The following is a 23701-nucleotide window of genomic DNA, read 5'->3' as shown; positions in this document are numbered from 1 at the left end:
GTACACACACGATTTACTTGGATTTTAGTAAAGCCTTTGACAAAATAAATCATAGCATACTTTTAAATAAATTATCATCATATGGATTAACTCAACCTTTTTCGAATTTAATTAAATCATACTTATCTAGAAGGAAATATTTTGTTCAATACAAACAATCGAAATCATTAGAATACGTAGCTACCTCGGGAGTACCTCAAGGATCAAATCTGGGTCCATTATTTTTTTTATTGTATATTAATGACTTACAGTTCTCATAAAACATTCCAAATACCTTATGCATGCAGATGATGTAAAATTATATAAAGAAGTAAGGTGTATTACAGATACAATAGAACTGCAAGAAGATCTTGATTCAGTATATAAATGGGGTGTAGAAAATAAGCTTAACCTTAATATCAAAAAATGTGCATTTATGATAATATCAAGAGCGAAAGAGCGTATTAATTGTTATTCATATACTCTTAATGGTGAAAACATGGAAGAAATTACTACATGTAAAGATTTAGGGGTAAAAATTACACGTAATTTATCATTTGATAACCATATCACTGAAGTGGTTCTTCATGCCTACAGACAGCTTGGTTTCATTATACGGAACACCAGAAATTTAAATGATGTTGTAGCTATTTCTATGGTGTATAATACCTTGGTTCGGACCAAAATAGAATATACATGCGTTGTTTGGGCTCCATATTATAAATCTCTTCAGGAGAAAATAGAAAGTATTCAAAAGAAATTCCTAAGGTATCTCTATTTTAAAACAATGGGAGCTTCCGCTATAAGAAACAAAATATCGTATAAAACCCTTCTAGATAAATTTAATTATGTTAGTTTGAGTAACAGACGTGAGTTTTTTCAACAATTATTTCTCTATAAAATTATGAATTCTTATGTTGACAATGGTAATTTCTTACAAAAAATTGGACTCAATGCTAGACCAGGCTATCTACGTAAGCGACATCTGTTGACTGTAGATATTCCAAGAACTGAAATGTATAAAGGCTCACCATTATATAGAATGTGCAGTAGGTTTAATACTATATCAGTATTAAACAAAGATCTAGATTTGGCATTACCTCTGTCTCTGTATACAAAGAAGTTGAAAAATATATTGTATTAGAATGTGAATACATGTATTTGCATATACATGTGTAAAGCAATTATTTCACTTTTAATGGTTTCTTTATTTGTAATACTCTTTACGTTTAACGGTTTATATTCTTACGATAGTTATTATTGTCTTTGTCAGATATTTACAGGAATTTTGTCAGTATCATTATACTTACTATTATGTATAATATTTCTTATATGAATTATCTATATTATGTACCTTCTGTAATTGGAGATTCAATTCTCCGTTGAAGGACAATAAATAAATAAATAAATAAATTAGAGATTTGATCTGGAGCCCTCTAAGATAATGTCAGAAGAATGGGACAGGTAATAATCGGACGATGCAGTGTCCGGGGAGTATGGTTGACGCTATAGTGTTTCACATCCAAGGCGTACGATGGTCTCACGGGTCATCCTAACCACTTGGAGCTTAGCGTTGTCTTGTAACAGGAGGACATCTTTGCGAAGTGCTGGCTCAGAATGCAGACTTTGCGAAGTGCTTTCTCCAGAGTTGTAAGTTTTTCTTGAACACGGCTCAACTGCTGACAGTACACAGTTGCATTGATGCTCTGACCAGCTGGTAGCAGTTCCGTATCTACGCTGCTGCAAGCAGTCCACCAAACACATAGGATGACCTTCTACTGATGAAGTGTTGGATTCGCCTCCTTTGGAACCGGTTCATGGTATGCTAACCAATGATGATGGCACCGTGGAGCTACGTACGGGATCCACGTCTCATCATATATCAATACGCTGCCCGTAAATGGCTTCTTCCTGAGACGAGACAGCAAGGAATAATAGGTGTCTGCTCGCGTTGCCTTCTGGTCCGAAGTTAAATCATGTGGGATCCATCGACCCAACTTGTAGTGCTTCCCAAGTTAATGGAGGTGCTGCCGAGTGGTTTCTTCATTCACATTGAATTATGGTTCCAGTTCATCACATATCTGGCCACTGTTTGCCTCAATTGCTGCCTGAAGATCTTCATTTTGTATATGTGTTAATCTTGCGGCACGTAGTGCGTCTTCGAGTGTTTCTTCACCGTCCTTAAACATGTTAAACCACTGCTACACTGTCCGCATAGTCATAATAGCCTCAGCAAAAGCCTGTCATATCTTCCGCCCTTCTGCAGCGACGTTTGACTCAAACGAGGAAAGGGTAGGTGCAGGTATTAATAGACGGTGGAAGAATATTAAACATTGCGTAACGCAGGGTGCAGAAGAAGTAGTGGGTTATCAGGAACACAAAACGGCTAAGAAACAATTGATTACGGAACATGTTGCAAAAAAATTAGGGAAAGGAGGACATGGAAACAGGTTGATACGGAAGAGGGCCGAAAGATGTGCAGGAAGGTAAACAAGTTGCGAAGGGAAACATATAAAGCACGGGAAGAGTTTTACAAAAGAAAATACGAGGACATAGAAGAATTACAGTTCAGAAATATGAGGAAATGTACAAGGAGGTGAAATCTATGGAACTACGGAGCAAACAAGGGAGTATTGCGATGGCAGTCTAAAATAAAAACGGGGAGGTAGTAGCCTAAACGAGAGAAGTGAAGTCTTAGGAAGATGGAAAGAATATGTTGAGGGATACGAGAGTAGGGATAGACAATGTGGCCTAGATGTGGAAGTAGAAATTGAAGGAGACGAGGATGATAAAGGGTTTAGTATTCTTCGAAATGAGTTTGAAAAAGCTATATCCGAGATTAGAAATGGAAAGTCAACCGAGATAGATAATATACCAATCGAATTCATCAAGAAAGTGGAAGATAAGAACAAGATAGAATTGTTCGGACTCTGCAATGAAATATATGAAATGCGAGAGTGACCAAAAGACTTTCTGAAGACGATCATGATACCAACGGCTAAGAAAACGAATCCAAAAACATTCGAGGATTATAGAACTATTAGTTTTATATCTCATTCAGCAAAAATTTTGCTTCGAATTTTGAACACAAGGTTATATGGAAGAACAAATGAAGAGGTTGTGGAGGAACAGATTGAGTTCAGGAAAGGTAAAGGCACAGAAGACGCAATTGGATTATTAAGGATGATCGATGAAAGTTTATTATCATAGGAAAAGGAAATGACGTGTTTATGGTATTTATTGATCTAAAAAGGGCTTTTGACCGTGTAAATTGGGAATTGTTGTTGGAAGTTGTAAAGAAAGTTGGGTTAGAATGGAAAGATCGAAGACTAATAAGAAACTTATATATGAACCAACAAATAAGTGTTAGAATAAAAGAGGAAATGACAGAAGAGAGTGCAATTAGAAGGGGAATTCGACAGGGAATACCGTCTCTCGTATACATTATTTAATATCTATCTACAAGAAATAGTGAAAAAGAGCCTACAAAATAAAGAAGACGTTTCAGTGGGAAGTAGAATGATTAGGTGAATACGGTTTGCAGATGATATGGCGCTTGTTGCAGAATCTGAAAAGAAAATCAATAAGGTGTTAGAAAACTTGAGGAAGGATTGTGAAGCATATGAGATGTAAATAAATGTTAGAAAAACAAAAGCTATGGCGATTGGAACGAAGGGATCGGTGTCAAATTTACAAGTAGGAGGGGAGAAAATAGGAAAACAGATATCTGGGTAGTATTATTAGTAATGATGTGAAATGTAAACGTGAAATAAAAGCAAGTATAGGTATAGCGAAAGAAGCCTTTAGGAGAAAGAAAATACTATTTTGTGAAACCTTGAATAAAGACTTGAGAAAAATACTCATAAAATGCTTCGTATAGAGTATTGTACTGTATGGGTGAGAAACATGGACAATATGAAAAAATGATTAAAAACGACTGGAAGCTTTTGGAATGTAGATGTGGAGACGAATACAGAGAAATAGCTTAGTCGAGCGTAAAACGAATGAGAGGGTGTTGAAAATGGTGGGGAAGAAAAGAACAATTTTAGATAGTATTAGGAAGAGGAAAAGAAACTGGTTGAGATATTGGCTAAGAAGGAACTGTATCATGAGAGACATGCTAGAGGGTATGGTGTCAGGAAAGAGAGGAAGGAGGCGAAGATGACTATAATTAATGAATGATATCAAAACAGAGAAATCGTATATGAATACGAAGAAGTTAGTGGAAGACCGTGGAACATGGAAGCTTCTGAGTTGCAGCAAGTGACCTGCTAATAATTTCGGAATACCTACGATGTTGATGTTGTAAACTTTAGCAGAAGAAATGACTTACGCCATATTCTAAAGAAGTTTCTGAAATTACTTGTTTTTATGATTTTTGAGAACATTCTACGAACACTTACCCTGCCCCCAAAATAAACTTCTTGTGAAATTCGTTTGTAGAAATAACTTGTGCTAGAAACCCAACTAAATATCTAATTGAGTGAGCGCGACCGAATATTTTCGATCCATTTGCGACAAAAAGCGTTAAGTATTTTGAAGTCTCATTAAATTGAGATCATAGACGCAAAATTTGTTACCACATTGAAGGTTTTGCAATCCGATTTGTAGAACAAAATTACTGTTTAAAAATAACACCTGCTATCTGATATTTGTTTGCAAAGAACCACAGTTGATGCATTGTGCAATGAATTACTCCATAAAAGAGCACGATGTTCCACAGATCTTGCTGATCAAGAATATAGGGAGCACTTCATGAAAATCTTTTATGTTATCTTTCTTGCTTTGTATAATGGCCCAATACATTTCAGAGTATAATTTCTTGGCGCATGTCTAAGTAACTGTAATTTTTCAGCAAACTGATATGTCTTGAAACTAACATTATTGTTAAAAAAAACAACAACACTGTGCTAGGTGGTCACTACAAGAAAAATGTTTCGACAGGACTAAACTGGTTGGGGTGCGTCCGTAAGAAGACAAACAGTCTGACAAGAATTAACCTGTACAAGGTTCGACATATCCTGCCAGATATGTAGTGTCCTGTAGCCAAATAAGTGTTGTTTCGTTGGATTCATGTGTACCTGTACATTTTTTTATGGCTTCCTCGCGAAGAATTTTTTTTGTTTCAAAATGGCAAACAAAAGCAGGGCAACTTTGGAACTGTTTCTTCAAGGAAAGCGTCAATAAGAAATTGTTCGTTTGCTCGGTTCCAGAAACGATAGTCTCAGACGCCGATCGCGATTTCAGGAGCTCGGCCAGGAAGGCAACCGTCCCGGAAGAGAAAGAAAGAACACCATCAACCCGTCCAAGAACCGCAAGATCATCAAAAAGCGAGTGCAATAAAATCCTAGGGTCTCCGTTAGAAAAATCGCTCGCGAGACAGTTATCAACAGCGAATCGGTGCGGCAAATAGCGAAAAGGGAACTCAACCTCAAGGCTAGAGGCTCTAGAAAGTTCAGCTACTCACGGACAAAAGGAAGCGCATGCGACTCGAACGATGCCGCCTTTTCAAGCGCCGGGCCGGAGGTCAGGGATAAAAGTGGATTTTCTGCAACGAAAAGCTGTTCACCGTGGAGCAGGACCTGGTCCGCAGAGCCTCTCGGGACCGCAACCATCGTCCAACACTTCCAAAATCTGCAATTGGTCATGATCTGAAGCGCAATTTGCGCAAGTGGCAAGGCCCTCTGGGTTTAGTAAGTCAAGGGTAGATCAATAATGAGGTGTACTTACGCAACAGTCTCGATACCATGGTATTTCCATGTGGCAAGCGGCAATTCGGCGAGACGGCAACAGGACTCACCTCCGACCCACAGCGCAAAACAGACGAAAGACTGGTACAGAACCCATTTTCGGGACCTCATCTGGTCTGTGAAATGGCCGTCCTACTCGCAGCATCTCAACCCCATGGACTATGGTGTATGTTCTATTTTGGCGTATGTTCGAACTATACACCAAAGATTGGAGTGGCTGAAGCAATCCCTGCTGCCCATCGGCGAACATTTGAAAGCGAGTTTCGACCTCTCCATCATAATATTTACCTAACGTTTTATTCTTCTACTTCTGTGTTCATTTTCTTCAATACTTTGAAGTTAACCTATATCTTCGCTTCTAGAGATTAATTCCATGTCTTCGTCACACTCATTGCACATATTATAAAAACACTTCCTTAGATCTAAAAACTACTGTATGTCGAAGGAGAACTTGAAGAAAACGACATATAACAGTTAACTTCCAGATACAATTTTATTAGGTTGGTGCAAACGACACGTTCACATGGAAAGTCTTGTGGGAAACTCTCCTCTGCAACACAATAAAGGGATGGACTACGATGGAAGCAGTACGTTGTTCAACAGTGTCGTATGTAAGTGTACCATGAATAACATAATTGTGATTAATTTTTCTTTATGAATTCAAGTGGGACATTAGACACAGTGACGACAAATTTCATTAACAGTGCATTTAGTTTAAAAATGGCGAGTGAATGAATGCACCATTGCTTAATCTGTCCAATTTCGTTCCGGTGACAAAGCATTGCAAAACGAGCCCTGTGGTTAAGGACAAACATTATGTGATTCTCACATGTGATTCTCTAAACACTGGGTAAGAAGACCTTAGACAAAAATATTCGTGTCATTGTAGACAAGTTAGACATACACTATAACACAGTTGTTCGTCTTGTTTGTTCAAGCAGTAAGTTCAAAAAGTTTGACTCATGGGTGCCACATGAGTTCAAGGCAGTTAATAAGATTTGCAGTTTGGATGTTTGCAGTTCACTAAATGTACGGAACAACCACGAAGGTTTTATGTATCCAATCTTCAGCTCAGATGGAAAATGGATCTCCTTTCGCAATCATAAATGGTCACTACAGTGGTTAGATCCTAATAAATGTCCAAGACAGTTTCTAAATCACGCAGGTGATGTTGGTTTACAGTGCTCGCCCTCACGCTGCGCAAAGCATGAATAGCAATATGACACCCTTCCTTATCAACCATATTCTTACAGTATTCCTCCCATTAACCAGCACTTCCTCCTCTATCCGGGACCGAAAAGAAGTTTACCTTTTCTAAAGACGAATATTTTATTTGTCAGTGTTCGAACTGAAAACTTGGACTTTAGTTAGGATTGAAATAATCAAGAATAGCCATCGTTATGTTAATAATAATTAAATGTGTATTTAGGAAATGAGGACAAAATTGTCTGAGTCCTTTGTGAGAAAATCGACCGAAAAAAACACACCCTCAAGAACAAACTACCTTTTGTAAATTATATCAGGATAAATGAGTGAATTAGAATTCAGCGTCGCTTTCAGCATGACTACATGAGACATGTACTTATGCTTACTCGAGATGCGAACCACACGAGCTCCCGTCACGAATTGAACCCTGTTGTCCCGTACGGAGAACTCTTACGCTAATCACAAGCCACGGGGGATCTCAATTTTACAGGAGCACCAAGTTACTTCCTATCTTAGGGTTATTTATGAAATATTTATCAAAATCGTCTACAAAAAACCAAAATTAGAAACGTAACTACCTTTCCTGGACCTTTCTCAAGAAAAGCGACATTTGTTATAGAATTGTGACACATTTTCGAAAAACTTGTAAATGTTGATTGTTACATTTCAATAAACTACCCTTAATTTTGTGAGTCGTAAAAATCGAAAATTTCGTTTGGAAAATCTTATAAAAACCTTAATTTTAAAATTTGAGCTTGATACTCTGAACAGTAAAGGCTCCAGACCAGTGTACAGATTTTCATCACGACAAACGAATAGGACATCACCAGACATCCAAAGTCACTCTTCGACTAACTGAGCATTAATAATATAGGAAAAATAGATTCAACAATTTATTTAGATTCCTTCTTCCTTTTTTTGATTGATGAAAGCGTTATATTGTTCTTCGGTATACATTGAAAAAAAATTTCATGTTTGATTTAATTTGCTAAACGTTCAAAATTAGTTTTCAACGAAAATATGGATATAGTGTGCACTTAAGTTCATATTGAAGTTCGATACAAACTCTCTGAATCTTCAAAAAACTCTTGCAGCCAAACGTTTGTTAAGTTTGTGAAGCATTACTTGTTAATATATGTTTAAAAGTTTTGCAAACTACCACTATTGTTCACTTCTCCTTTGGGGGTGGATAAATGGCATATTAGGAAGATTGTGCACAGGTTCTCACGCGAGGGGTTGGGCTTGTAGAATGAAACACAAATTTCGTTGTAAGTTTTACTGCTAATTCATACGCAGTCACTAAGTGACGCAATTCGGTGACACAACTGCTTGTGAAGCATTGGTTTAAATTGTAGTATTCGTACGAGGCAACTACAGTTGCCGTCACTAAACCGGTTGCCGTCACCGACCGCTCTCGCGCAACTGTCTCGAGCAACTCTCAGTGTCCGTGACTCGAGGAAAAATCATTGCTATAAATTATAGCCTTCGTACGGGACACTACAGTGACCGTCACCGCATAAGGTTGCCAGTGTATGTTGATCCGATGTATGTTTAAAAAAAATGCTGATCAGACGAAACATGCACACTAGCAAGGACGTCGATTTCTCTGTAAATTTGGGGGCGGGGCAGTCAGATTCAGACGACATATATATGAGGATTTTAAGACAAATTGCATTCAAATCATGCCAAATATTGAATATTCACAAATCCAATGAGGGGGCCCATATGAGCTTTGGGGGTCCGAGGCCCCCTGGACCCCCAAGGATCGGCGCTCTTGTGCTTCAGTCGCGGGGTTTCCACACCTCCCCGATGGGAGAAATTTTTAACATGATCGAAAATAATAATAATGAAAAAATTTATTTTATGCATACCTTTATTTCGTTTTAGTATAAATTTTAATAAATTTTCATTTTACATATGCTGTGAAGAAAGACTTGAATTACTACAAATTCACGATCTTTTCTTGTTGTTTGAAATAAAGTTACAGAGAATGATGAGTCTGAGTTTTACAATATACATTAGTGCAATAATGAAAGAAATTCGATTTCAATTTTCGGCCGTAATTGTTTGAATAAATAAATAATAAGAATTTCATTAAAATAAATAAAATAATCGGAATGTTGAAATTTATCTAGATTAATATTGTGACAAGGTGTTGAGGAAAGAACATGCACAGGAGAAATGCGGGGGAAATGAGTACACCATACTCACCGGTCTCTTCGTTACGTTAAAATTCCATTTAGCTTCGACGACCAATGATTGAAGCGAATAGACTTGCTAAATCAATTATTATTTGAAGAGTGTTTAATTTGACTTCTATTATTATTATTATTATTATTATTATTATTATTATTATTATTATTATTATTATTATCCAACCCTGCCTGGTCGTCTATTGTATTTTGTTCTTTGAGTATTAGTCATTTATATTAATCATAACATTTTCAGTCACCCCTAATGCCAAATGAATCATTTCTGGCCTACGTTTATTACTATTATTATTATCACGTAGCGGGATTTACAATATTGTACTACTGTTAGTACGTCCGTCCGTTACTCCTACGATAACCCTTGGACAAATGCCAAATTTTGGTATTCTGTTTTTGCAATAGATATGTGGAGCGATTATGGTATCTCGTCTGAGTTCGTCGTTCTTACCTTAAAGTTATAGCTAGCGTCTCTTCTGGCGTAATACTTGTTCTCATCACTGTGTCAAGCCCTATAATATCTGTCCTATTAACTCCAGAAGTTCATCAAATAAAGATTTCCACATACGGAAGTAGTTGAAGAACTTCATTTTGTCTGCACACAGATCACGATACAAAGTATGATACAGGCCAGTTCGCAATCTCATTTATAGCATAAGACGCACATACATTCTTTTTTCTCCCCTCCTTTCTTCTTTTTGAGCAGCAAATGAAGACGAAGCTCTTGCTTACTATTAACAGCTATTTCTCAGACAGGAATAACTTGAGACGGTAGAAATAATTCTACGAACCATATGAACTAAACAGTCGCCGAATGGACACTGCAATCTCGAACCATGAATGGTTATATGTGTGTTTCTGCGTGTCCCGTGTATTTCTACTTGTCCTGGCAACACCATACATAATTTGGGCAATAAAAGAGAGGAAAAGAAAACAGAAAAGGACAAGAGGCCTCGTTCAGTGTTTCTTCCAGACATGTTTTTTGGGGGATCACTGCCACTACGGAGCTCTGAGAGTGCCCCCCGAAGGACATCAAAATAATACGTCTATAATATAATAATAAGTAGAATATTAAGAGTGTCCCCCTAGAATATTAAGAGTGCCCCCCGGGAAATGTTTTCTGAAAGAAAGACTGGCTTCGGTATCTGCTGCCGGTGACCTGGTTCGTATTTCTTTTCACAAGCAGTGACGCAACTGAGTCACGTCACTCGCTGACCACGTGACAAGACACATTAGCCCTTGTTCCCTATGATAGTTCTTATACTTTTGTGTGTCAGAATATTATATATATATGTACACTGTGATCAAAAGTATTCGGACACCTGACTGAAAATGACTTACAATTTAGTGGCGCCCTCCATCGGTACTGCTGGAATTAAATAGGGTGTTGGCCCACCTTAGCCTTGATGACAGCTTCCACTCTCCCAGGCATAATTTCAATCAGATGCTGGAAAGTTTCTTGGGGAATGGCAGCCCATTCTTCACGGAGTGCTGAACTGAGGAGAGGTATCAATGTAGGTCGGTGAGACCTAGCACGAAGTCGGCGTTTCAAAACATCCCAAAGGTGATCTATAGGATTCAAGTCAGGACTCTGTTCAAGCAACTCCATTACAGGAATGTTATGGTCGTGTAACCACTGCGCCATAGGCCGTGCAGTATGAACAGGTGCTCGATCGTGTTGAAAGATGCAATCGCCATCCCCGAATTGCTCTTCAACAGTGGGAAGCAAGAAGGTGCTTAAAACATCGCCGTAGGCCTGCGCTGTGAGAGTGCCACGAAAAACAACAAGGGGTGCAAGCCTCCTACAAGAAAAACAAAACCACGCCATAACACCACCTCCTCCGAATTTTACTGTTGGCACTACACACGCTGACAAATGACGTTCACCGGGCATTCGCCACACCCACACCCTGCCATCGGATCGCCACACAACGTGATTCGTCACTCCACACAACGTTTTTCCTCTGTTCAATCATCCAGTGTTTACGCTCCTTACACCAAGCGAGGCGTCGTTTGGCATTTACCTCCGTGATGTATGGCTTATGAGCAGCCGCTCGACCGTGAAATCCGCGTTTTCTCACCTCACGGCTAACTGTCATAGTACTTGGAGTGGATCCTGATGCAGTTTGAAATTCCTGTATGATGATCTGGATAGATGTCTGCCTATTACACTTTACGACTCTCTTCAACTGTCGGCGGTCTCTGTCAGTCAACAGACGAGGTCGGCCTGTATGCTTTTGTGCTGTACGTGTCCCTTCACGTGTCCACTTCAATATGACATCAGACACAGTGGACCTAGGGATGTTTAGGAGTGTGGAAATCTCGCGTACAGACTTCTGAAACAAGTGACAACCAATCACCTGACCACGTTCGAAGTCCCTGAGTTCCACGGAGGGCCCCATTCTGCTTTTCTCACGATGTCTAATGACTATTGGGGTCGCTGATAACACTGGTCGGCATAAAAATCCTCCCACAAGGGTGAAAGGGTGTTCCGGATAGATTTCAAGACGCTGATTACGAATATCTCATCAAGAAACTTCCAGCACGTAAGTTTTTTTTGGCGGGGTGCTGTTTCCATAATTGAGAGAAAAATCGAATTTTTCGTATTTAATATGTGTTTTCCGTGTTTGGAGTGCATAAATCTGAATTTTTGTCTTAATCGAAGAACTCCTACTAGGCTATATTCCAGGAACATTCTTTTCTCTAGCTCACGACTCTCGGAAACGTACCCCCTCCCATTGGGTTGCAAAGATTTATTGTCGTTCCACACTGCATACACTAAAACCTAGGCGTTATTGACGGAGAAAGGTTTCGTAATCAACTTGCGATCATTCGTTGGCTCTCTTTTTGTCTAGACGATAGACAGATTGTTGAGAAAAGGCGCCAAGACATAAATCACGTTGTCGCGTGAAGCAAATATTTCAGTTTCGAGTTATCTTTGCGTTAGAAGGTGGTGTTACGCTGTGTCTGTGTATACCGTAGGTGAAAAATATTTCTGCGTGAAATATTGACGTTTGTGCTAAACGAACATGCCTAGAACTTGCAACAATTCGACAGATTCACTCTGCAACATATATGTGAAAGTGATTTTCAAGGGACAAAGTAGGCCGTGTCACCGTTCCTGAAGACAGCCTACCATCTGTACTTCGGGTGTAAAATTGGCGACCAGGATCGGGTTTCGGCTCCAAAACAAAGTTGTAACTCGTGTGCGTGTACTCTCACAGGATGGTTGAAAGGTAAATATAAATTGATGCCGTTTGTCATACCTATGGTTTGGTGCGAGCTCCATGATCATGTTTCAGACTGTTACTTCTGCCTGACTAATATAAAAGGTTTCTCAAAAAACATGAAGGATAAAATACAGTATCATAACTTGGATTCTGCGAGGAGACCTGTGAAACATGTTTGTCTGCCTGTACTCGTACCACTAGACTCATACACCCTATGCAGTGTTTCATCCGATGAAAAACCTGCTGCTTGTGAGGGTGTTGCACAATCTTCGAGTACACAGTCAGATCCCAATTACGCTCCAGTGCCTGACACTAATGAACTACATGTGATAAGACAGGAAGAGCTAAATAATCTGATTAGAGACATAAACCTTCCCAAGTCTAAGGCTTTGTTGCTTGCACCACGACTTCAACAATGGAATCTACTAAACCAAGAAGTGAATATATCGATGTATAGGAAAAGAGAGGTGAGCCTAGTTCCAAATTTTACAAAGGATGGTGATTTGGTGTATTACAGTGACATTCCATCGCTTATGGGACAACTGAAGTTGAACTACAACACTGAAGATTGGAGGCTATTCGTAGATTCCTCTAGGATAAGTCTAAAGGCAGTGTTACTACACAACTGCAGTGAAAAGCCAGCCATCCTTATTGCTCATGCTGTACCTATGAAAGAAACATACGAGAACATGCAAAACCCCTTGCAGAAAATAAAGTACGAACAGTTCCAGTGGTCTGTATGCGCTGACCTTAAGGTTATTGCCATTCTCACCGATTTACACGGAGGTTCCACAAAGCACTGCTGCTTCTTGTGTCATTGGGATAGTCGAGCCACAGATCAGCACACCATCACAAATTGCCGCCAAGGAAGCAACTGGTCCTAGGGGAGATGAACGTGGCTAATGAACGTCTTGTGGATCAAGAGAAAATATTCTTACCACCCCTTCGTATCAAATTAGGGCTTATGAAGGTCTTTGTGAAGGCCCTGAACCGGGATGGTGAAGCATTTAATCATCTCAGAAAACTATTCTCAAGACTCAGTGAGGCCAAGATGAAAGAAGGTGGTTTTAAGGGACCTCAAATCAGAGACGTTTTTAAGGATACTACATTTTCTTCTAAACTTAATGAAGTGGAAAGTGAGGATTGGGAGACCTTTCAAGAAGTGTGCAGTAATTTTCTAGGGAATCGTAAGCCACCTGATTACAAAAACATTGTGGGCAGGTTAATTACTTCATTTCGTAACATGGGATGTAACATGTCCCTAAAGTTACACTTCCTGCATTGCCACCTGGACTTCTTCCCTGGAATGTACAGCTTGGGGGAGGTCTCTGACGAACACGAGGAAAGGTTGCACCAGCAAATAGCTACCATGGAGAGGCGCTACAGTGGTAAATAGAGTGTGAATATGTTGGCAGACTTCTGTTGGAATGTGACACGCGAGACACCCTGTAGTGATTACAAAAGGAGTAGGAAAACCAACTGACACGCAAGTGTTAAATTTTAACTTTTTTATGCAATTTTATCTGCATAATTTATATTGATATTTAAATTATAACGTGCAAATTATTATGTGTGGAGAATAGCATCTTTGGATGGATATTGAAACACCCCCTCCTCCCTGAAAACTGGTACGTCCTGGAGAAAAACGGGTTACCGATTCGAACTCAGGAGCTCGAAACCTATAGGAATCGCCTATTTTCGTTCGTGGGAGCGAAAAAAAGTTTCATTTTGTCGACCAGTGTAATGAGTACCTGGAAGTAGGTGGCAGCACAATTCACCTAATATGAAAAGGTATGTTTTTGGAGGTGTCCGGATACTTTTGATCACATAATATATATATATATATATATATATATATATATATATATATATATATATATATATATATATATATATATGTATGTATATATTTACATCAGCTAATGCTTCTGGCAACAAATACTATTCGAAGCTTTCTTGCACCCACTGGAAAACGTGAAGTATATTAATATTTATTTGCATATATTGTTATTGTAGACTGTTCCCATAATGCCCACCGACTTCGATTTTACAAAATTTGAGAAATAAATTTCACTTTTTATTTAGTGGTCAATTTGAAGGCATTTTGTTATACTACCATTAAGAAACCCATATACATCATATTACGAATCAATCATTATGGAACAATCTCATGTGTGACACGCAGCAGTGGTACCAATCTTTGAAAGTTTCATTTACAACTTTTATCTTTTTTAACTGATTTTGTGAGTAATGGTGCATTCAGTATAAAGGTACAACAAGATATTCTCTTTCTCTCTCTCTGTCCCTGTGTGTGTGTGTGTGTGTGTGTGTGTGTGTGTGTGTGTGTTTGTTTCTAGTTTCCGGCGTAAGCGTGTTGATACTACCAGGTATACTTTCGGTTCATTCCCGTTGTGCCTACTTCCCGTTCTGCCTACAGACCCTCCAGCACTTTAAAGAAAATATTTTTAATTATCTTATCTCTAGGCAGAACGGTAATTCCCGTTGTGCCTACTTCCCGTTGTGCCTACTCTTTCGAGACGGGGAATTATGTGCAGGGAGGAATTTTTGTAGGGAATATTTCTTTAGTATTTCTAAAAGCTTCTGTAAAAACAACCACCACCTCTACAAGTTTCATCATACATGGAAAATTGGTTGACTCAGTTGCAAGAATGTTAGACATTGTATGTGAAACAAACATTAAAAAAAAAAAAGAGATCTAATATCAAGCAATTTCAGAACAAAATTTTATTTGGGTTTCCAGTAGTTTACCTCCAGCATGCTAAGACTTGCAGTACTAAAAAATGCCACAGTTCACATCCCCAAGACATGTCTGGCCAACTATTAAACAAACAACGCAAGAGGATGCATAAGGCGGCCTTTAAAAAGAGTGTTTGTCTCCATCATATCTCTTTCCTCGAATTGATTGATTCAGTTGCCAGTAACCCGTTTGACATTGTATCTGAAACGAACACGAAACAGACTTACTTCGGGCTAATATCAATTCATTTCACAACCGAATTTTAATCGGTTTTCCAGTAGTTTATCTTCAGCATACTAAGGCTTGCAGTACTAAAAAGTGCCACAATTCACATCCTCAAGACATGTTCGGCCATACATTAAACAAACAATGCAAGAGGATGCATAAGGCGGCCCTTTTGAAAAAAAAGAGCCTTTGTCTTTTACATCACTGCTCCTTCTTTGGCATTACCTTAACAGGTAATTTGTCTTCTAACACGATTCTATACTACATGCAATGTTACATATACTTATATTGTCAATGTTAATACCATATATCGTTAATATAGCCAATATATTTAAAACATCTCACCATCACTGTTCTAAATGCAAAAAGTATGCAATTGCATCTGTGTAAGCCACCAAGTCTATTACATGTGATTCCAGACGTGCCTTCAATGATTTTATTTTTTGTTCAATTCGCTTATATTTCAGCTTTGGTTCCTTCGGCTTTTTTCCTACCTCCAACATCAGCATACAAGCTTCATTCTCACTCTGTTCTTGCTGCAACAGCTGTACAAATGTAAAAATATTTGGATGTTCTCTTGTCAGTTTTCTGTTTAATTTAGAGTGCCAGCCCTCTACAACATTATTTGTTCTTCCCTCAACATTATCATATTGGTTCCATATATCTCTGGAAAAGAGAGAAACATTAATTACATAAAACAAATCAAAGCTTGACAATAGACATTCAACAACGATTGGAAGTTGCATGTTAACGTCTGTCGTAGATAACGTTAAGGATAACGTCTGTTGTTTGTTGTTAGTAACACGGTAAATTTATAAGTATTCAGTTTTGTAATCATTACACTAGTATAGAGTTAATTTCAGATCTCTGGTATGAGCAGATTAAAATTTCGTATTGGCATGCAGATCTCAGAAATGATTTTTTATGGAATGAGAATAATAATTACGCTTACCACACTCCATTAAAGACACTATGCACCATTTCATATCCAGACACTTTTGAGCTCACAATTGTAGAACACATAGGCAATACAACAATGACAAACGAAACTAATGGAAAAACATAAAGGACTAAAATGACCGAATGAGTAGGCCTATATATGAAATACTAATCACTGCTAACGTAGATTTCGTTTCCCAAACGAAAACCACATATATTTGAAAAAAAAAAATCAAACGAAAAACAGATAGTGAAATAGCGTAGAAAATAAGGTAACTGCTATATCGTACTTACTTTGTGAAAATGGCGTCTGCATCGTCCAGCCATGTTTCGACTAAATAGTATGAAACTTCTCTGCGTTTTGTACTTCCGGGGCATTTTCCTGGAGATGCAGGAACATGTCACCCACTTGCTCCACTGGCACAAGTGGTAGTGCAGCAGCACGTCTTATCCACTTCCTGACCTCTTTGTCTTCTTCATAAAAAGTGGACAACCCCAATGACTGAACTTTCCTCCATAAACATTGGGTGTAATGGAAGAAACACCCACGAATGGCTGCATCCGGAAAAACACCAGTAACGGCATTGATTACCGCTCTTTCAAAGTCTATAATCACTGTAGTAGGATTAAAGGAAAGACCATTTGCAGAAGCCGCATCTTTAATGAGAAGCAGCATCCTACGATAGTCTTCCTCTTTCTTAGAAGGCAATAAACAAAATAGAAACGGAAAAGTCTGCCCCAAATATGTCCCATGTATGGTGTACAGCTGCTGATATATACGGGGAGCTGCTTTAAAAGTACCATCCATCCAAACTGTCTTTGTGGTTGAAAGCTTCCGTAAATTTCCGGTTGTCCCAAAGACCTGCAGAATATAATATTAATATTTAGCTCCCCTAATATATTGATAATTATTAGTGTATTAGCTAATTAACATATTAACAAACTTATTAAATTCAAACAAAATATATATTTAATATTGAATTTTCAGACATGCTGCAAGCTTGAAGTGTGATGACCAGCATACTTAATTCTAGCTAAAAATTTAAGGATGCATACTTGAATGTTAAAGTTATCTAAAGCTCGTGCCCAGAATATAATACAATTGAAATCCCTTATTTGAATCAGTTAATTGTATTAGTACACCTCTGGCTCCAAAACTAAACTTTGAGGATCCTATTAAGTAAATTCAAACTAGATGATATTAATTAATGTCTGTAAACTTAACACTGCTAACATTAAGTACTTTACGAAAGTTATTGTAATTAAAATTGAATAATAATAAATTCAGTTACCAATAATCGATCAGAATCAACACCATCATCAATTAAGAGAAATTCCTCTCCTGTTAATGTCTGTCTCCACCTGCCCTCTAACCTAATACAATTTCTTGTTGTGGGAAGTTCAGGCCTTTCTGCGCTTCTACAGTTATACAGGGTATGTTTAATTCCCTCAAATGTTGGCAAAGCGGCTGCAACCTCTTCCTGTATCCCTTCCTTTGCAATCACTTCTCTGAAGATAGAAACAAATGAAATAAATAAAAAAAATACATGAATAGTTTCGTTAAAATTTACCTGCAAAATACATTCATCTGACTAGTGCAATAAGCTTGAAGTCAAAACTTGTAAACTGAGATTATTTGTACTGCTAACTTGAACTTGTATCACACGACTAGCGAGATACTAGGCCACTACCTTCAAGAAACTGACTTCAGTTTACCCAGATCAACTATTTGGTGTCTCTTAACGTAATGTTAAAAAACGAAAGAAAAAAGTAGTTAATTTTTAACTAGAAGATAGAACTAACCAATAAAATAACTACTCATTTAAAAAGAAAATTTAGTCTTACCTGTAAACTTTTGGGACTGCATCTACAGGATTCTCGGACACTTTACACTTCATCCTGTCTATTAAGCATCTTGCTTCAATTTTGCTCCTTTCTGTTTCATGAGAGTGTACTCCACTCTTTGATAAAACATCGTCACCCAAAACAACAACTGTCGCTTTGCACCCACGTGTACATTTCCAATATGTCTTTTCTTTACTACGTCTATTAATCCGGTATAAGAACCCTTCGTACGCGAGCACTTTCCCCCCGTATTTCGAACTGACAAATTCTGCCGTTCTGTGCTGCTTACTATTCCTATTGATACTTATAAAGTGACAGATTAAAAATTTGAATTGAATTTTATACAGATTACTGTCTCGATCTCAGAACTTTCACTTTTCGAAGCCGTCAGGTGTTCTGAACGCTGATTGGCTACCGGTGAACACAGTAGCCAATCACCTTCAAGAGTACCAAACTGAAACAAAATCTTATAAATCCCTTTCCCTCCCCGATTATCTGACCTTTTGATTTGAGTTGAAACTCTACAAAAACATTCAATTATGATATTTGTATTTTGTATTCCTGCTATTTACATTGACAATATAAATATGAAAATAGAAGTATGTATGATATTATGGCATATAGTATAGAATCACGTATAGAAGACAAATCAGCTGATAAGGTGATGCCGAAAAAGTAATTTTAATGTAGGAGACTAAGACCCTTTCTTAAGGGCCCCCTTATGCATCCTGTTGCATTAGCCCTATTTGTTTAATATATGGCCATCAAACATGTCCTAAGGATGTGAACTGTGGCACATTTTAGGTACTATGAGTCGTAGCACGTTGGAGATGAAATACTGGAAAACCGAATAAATTTTTTTTGTGAAATGACTTGATATTAGACCGAAGAAACTTCGTTTTATGTTCGTTTTCGTTTCAGTTTCAATGTCAAACTGTTTTTTTTTTTTCAACTGAATCAATTTTCCATTTTCCTGTAGGAATTAAAAAGAAATAATATTCATATTTACTAAAGTAGATGCAAACAACCCTGCTAATAACAGAACTATATCCCAGCAATTTTTCCCAGAAGAAAAAGTAGAATAACATCTAAAATTTATGATGAAACTTGAAGAAATAGTTATTCTTCTTACATAATTTCTTAGAATTACGAAACAGATTATTGCGAATGCAAGACAAAACCCATGGAAAATTTCTGATAAAACTGACAAAATTCAAGGAACAGAATCATAGTTGCAGTTTAATAAAGAGATTTTTTTTTTCAGCGGCCATGCATCTAAAATGTTATATATAATTCTTCACTTTATTGAAATAACATTTTCTAAATACTGAAAACCCAACGAAACACATAAGACTGTTATAGTAATCAGATGCGTAGCTAGAGGGGAACGAGTGGGGCTGTTGCCCTGAGCGCTAATAGTAGGGGTCGCCGAACAAGCAAGAAGAAAGAAAAAATATGGGAAGTCAGTAAACGACGCGTCGCCCTGAAAACGTATTGGCGTCCGATTAAATCAATATTGTTAGTTTGCAAAGAAATAGATATGATAAAATTTTTCTTGCTTGCTCCGCTCGCAACATAAACGTTTCAATAAGAATCACAACAAGCTTTTACTTATTACGTTAAAAAGTTATTATATATGATTTGTTAGTGTCAGTGTGATAAGCAAGGTGCCTAGTAATGACTTATAGTCTACACAGGAGTGTTTTCAAAATCAGAAACGGTCAAAGTATGAAATACGTGTTCGGCGTTTTGTTGGTGATGAGTTTGCTTAGATAATCACGCTTCTCTACCCAATCGGATTACTCACGACGGTGAGAATGAAAACTCTGAGAAATTCGCAAAGAAGGCTCCTTCTGAATTTCCATTACATTTCACAGAATATTTTTACCGTAAAATAATCGAAATTAAAATGCTATTTGTGTGGTCACATACAGAATAAAATCACAGATATTTACGATTATTAGGAAGGCTGGAACCACGTGTAATAGGCTTGATGGCTTACATAGATGTGGTTGCATACTGTTTACATTTTGAACAACGATTATGAGATCTTTATTTAAATTACATTGGGTATATTGACGATATGTGGTATTTAGTATTTACATTGACAGTATAAATGAAATGAAATGAAATTTTTAAGTTTTACGTCCTACGGTAATGCTGGCTAGGCTAAAGGAGACGGTGATGATGAGAAATGAATGAAATAGTGGAAAGTAGGAGAAAACGGTAGAACACCGAGAAAACCAACGCACACGGTGTTTGTCCACCACAAAGCTCACCTGGCTCGAGCTGGGATCGAACCATGGACCCCATGCACCAGAGGTGAACGCTCTACCCCTGAGCCATTGCGGTCCCATTTTTTTCTTTTTTTACAATATAAGTACGACATATTGCGTGTAATACAGAATCATGTATAGAGGACAAAGCACCTGATCATATATAGAGGTGATGCCGGAAAAAGATCTGTGATGTAGAAGACAAAGGCTTTTTTTAGAAAAAGAAAAGAGACCGAATTATGCATCTTCTTGCATTGTTTGTTTAATATATGGCCAAATATATTTTGAGGATGTGAACTGTAGCACCTATTACGTACTGCGAGCCTTAGAATGTTGGAGATGAACTACTGGAAAACTGAATAAAATTTTGTTGTGAAATGACTTGATATTAGACCGAAATAAGTTTATTTTCTTGTAACTGAATCAATTAATTTTCCATTTCTCTGTAAGTATTAAAAAAACACATCTCTACTAAAGTAGACGTGAATAACGCTGCTAATAACAAAACTGTACCTAGTCATTTTTTCTGAGAAGAGCAAGTAAGATAACATTTAAAATATATGATGAAATTTAAAGGAATAGTTATTCTTCTTACAGAATCTATTAGAATTACTAAAGAAAAAATCCCTAGAAAAGATCCCTCCCTGCACAGAATTCCCCGTCTCGAAAGAGTAGGCAGAACGGGAAGTAGGCACAACGGGAATTACCGTTCTGCCTACAGATAAGATCATTAAAAATATTTTCTACAAAGTGCTGGAGGGCCTGTAGGCATAACGGGAAGTAGGCACAACGGGAAGACACCATACTTTCGTGTGTACAAATGCTAGTGTGTGTGTGTGTGGCGCGGGTATATGAACTATTAATTGGGATCGCGTAGTGGAACTTATCAATATTAGTACGTACATACAAACGGCTGTTACTTCACACGATAACTTTGGACGAATGCGAATTTTTAAATTCTGCTTTTTGCAATAAATAAGTAGAGTGATTCCTCTCGAGGGAGTTCCCCTAAATGGTAGCCCCTACCATGTCCAATTAAATCACAAATTGCCGCAATCGTTCGTACATTGTTTGTACAGAAATGTACAGGCCAAATTTTCGTTTGTACACTATTAGGGGCGCCGCCAGAACGAAAACAAATTGGGGCTGTTTAACTGGTACCCCCCCCACCAACATGTCCTATTCAATCACTAATTATCGCAATCGTTTGTACTTCGTTTGTACAGAAATGTGCACCCGCAATTTTCGTTTGTACATAATTAAGGGCGCCGCCAGAACAGAAAAAATGGGGGCTGTCTAAGTTGTAGCCCCCCCCCAAAACCAATTCAATCACAAGTTGTCGCATTCGTTTGTGCATCGTTTGTACAGAAATGTGAAGGCGAAATGTTTGTTTGAACAAACTTAGGGGCGTCGCCAGAACGAAAACAAAGTGGGGAGCTGTCTAAGTGGTAGCTCCCACCACGATGTCCAATTGAATCACAAAGTATCGCAATCGTTTGTACATTGTTTGTACAGAAATGTGCAGGCCAAATTTTCGTTTGTACACTAATAGGGGCGACGCCAGAACGAAAACAAATTGGGGGCTGTCTAGCTGGTAGCCCCCCACCAACATGTCCTATTCAATCACAAATTATAGCAATCGTTTGTACTTCGTTTGTAAAGAAACGTGCAGGCGAAATTTTTGTTCGCACGCAATTAGGGGCGCCGCCAGAACGAAAAAAATTGGGGGCTGTCTAAGTGGTAGCCCCCGACCATGTCCTATTTAATCACAAATTGTCGCAATCGTTTGTACTTCGTTTGTACAGAAATGTGCACGCGAAATTTTCGTTTGTACATAATTAAGGGCGCCGCCAGAACAGAAAAAAATGGGGGCTGTCTAAGTGGTAGCTCCCCCACCATGTCCAATTCAATCACAAGTTGTCGCATTCGTTTGTGCATCGTTTGTACAGAAATGTGCAGGCGAAATGTTTGTTTGAACAAACTTAGGGGCGCCGCCAGAACGAAAACAAAGTGGGGGCTGTCTAAGTGGTAGCCCCCCCCATCATGTCCAATTGAATCACAAATTGTCACAATCGTTTGTACTTCGTTTGTACAGAAATGTGCAGGCAAAATGTATGTTCGTACACTAATAGGGGCGACGCCAGAACGAAAACAAATTGGGGGCTGTCTAGCTGGTAGCCCCCCACCAACATGTCCTATTCAATCACAAATTATAGCAATCGTTTGTACTTCGTTTGTACAGAAATGTGCACGCGAAATTTTCGTTTGTACATAATTGAGGGCGCCGCCAGAACAGAAAAAAATGGGGGCTGTTTAAGTGATAGCCCATCCACCATGTCCAATTGAATCACAAATTGTCACAATCGTTTGTACTTCGTTTGTACAGAAATGTGGAGACAAAATGTATGTTCGTACACAATTAGGGGCGCCGCTAGAACGAAAACAAAGTGGGGGACTGTCTAACTGGTAGCCCCCCACCAACATGTTCTATTCTATCACAAATTATCGCAATCGTTTCTACTTCGTGTGTACAGAAATGTGCAGGCAAAAGTTTCGTTTGTACACAATTAGGGGCGCCGACAGAACAGAAAAAAGGGGGCTGTCTAAGTGGTAGCCCCCCCCCCACCATGTCCAATTCAATCGCAAATTATCGCAATCGTTTGTACTTCGTTTGTACAGAAACGGGCAGGCGAAATGTTTGTTTGTTCACAATTAGGGGCGCCGCCAGAACGAAAACTAAGTGGGGTGCTTTCTAAGTAATACCTCCCCACCATGTCCAATTGAATCACAAATTGTCGGAATCGTTTGTACTTCGTTTGTACAGAAACGAGCAGGCGAAATGTTTGTTTGTACACAATTAGGGGCGCCGCCAGAACGAAAACTAAGTGGGGCTGTCTAAGTGGTAGCCCCCGACCATGTCCAATTCAATCACAAATTGTCGCAATCGTTTGTACGTCGTTTTTACAGAAATGTTCAGGCAAAATTTTCGTTTGTACACAATTAGGGGCGCCGCCAGAACGAAAACAAACTGGGGGCTCTCTAAGTGGTAGCTTCCCACCAACATGTCCAATTGAATCACAAATTTTCGTAATCGTTTGTACATCGTTTGTACAGAAATATGCATGCGTAATTTTCGTTTGTACACAATTAATGGCGCCGCCAGAACGAAAACAAAGTGGGGCTGTCTAAATGGTAGCCCCCACCATATCCAATTCAATCACAAATTATATCAATCACTTGTACATCATTTGCACAGAAATGTGCAGGCGAAATTTTCGTTTGTACT

At 38.4% G+C, this 23701-nt stretch overlaps 1 protein-coding gene across 1 annotated transcript; it reads right to left on the bottom strand.

Annotated features, from left to right (window-relative positions):
• Positions 1-16628: 16628 nt before the first annotated feature.
• LOC145665978 (uncharacterized) lies at positions 16629-18192 on the bottom strand. Its single transcript, XM_081733084.1, has 3 exons — positions 18140-18192; positions 17587-17803; positions 16629-17156 (listed from the first exon to the last, which is right to left on the bottom strand). The coding sequence occupies exons 1-3, from the start codon at positions 18190-18192 to the stop codon at positions 16629-16631; spliced, it is 798 nt and encodes a 265-aa protein (XP_081589210.1).
• Between the last annotated feature and the right edge of the window lie 5509 nt (positions 18193-23701).

This window comes from Thermobia domestica, chromosome 12 (genome assembly GCF_964235325.1).
Source record: "Thermobia domestica chromosome 12, izTheDome1.hap1.1, whole genome shotgun sequence".
NCBI classification, from domain to species: Eukaryota; Metazoa; Arthropoda; class Insecta; order Zygentoma; family Lepismatidae; genus Thermobia; species Thermobia domestica.
Note: the sequence above shows the minus strand (reverse complement) of the source record. Positions and strands in the feature narration are given on the sequence as shown.

Excerpts from the sequence above, each read along its gene's own strand:
- LOC145665978 (XM_081733084.1), bottom strand. The coding sequence starts at position 18,192 with ATGAAGTGTAAAGTGTCCGAGAATCCTGTAGATGCAGTCCCAAAAGTT. Across the intron at positions 17,804-18,139 it reads GCAGTCCCAAAAGTTTACAG|AGAAGTGATTGCAAAGGAAG; the intron begins GTAAGACTAAAT and ends TTCTATCTTCAG. Across the intron at positions 17,157-17,586 it reads TTGATTCTGATCGATTATTG|GTCTTTGGGACAACCGGAAA; the intron begins GTAACTGAATTT and ends TATATTCTGCAG.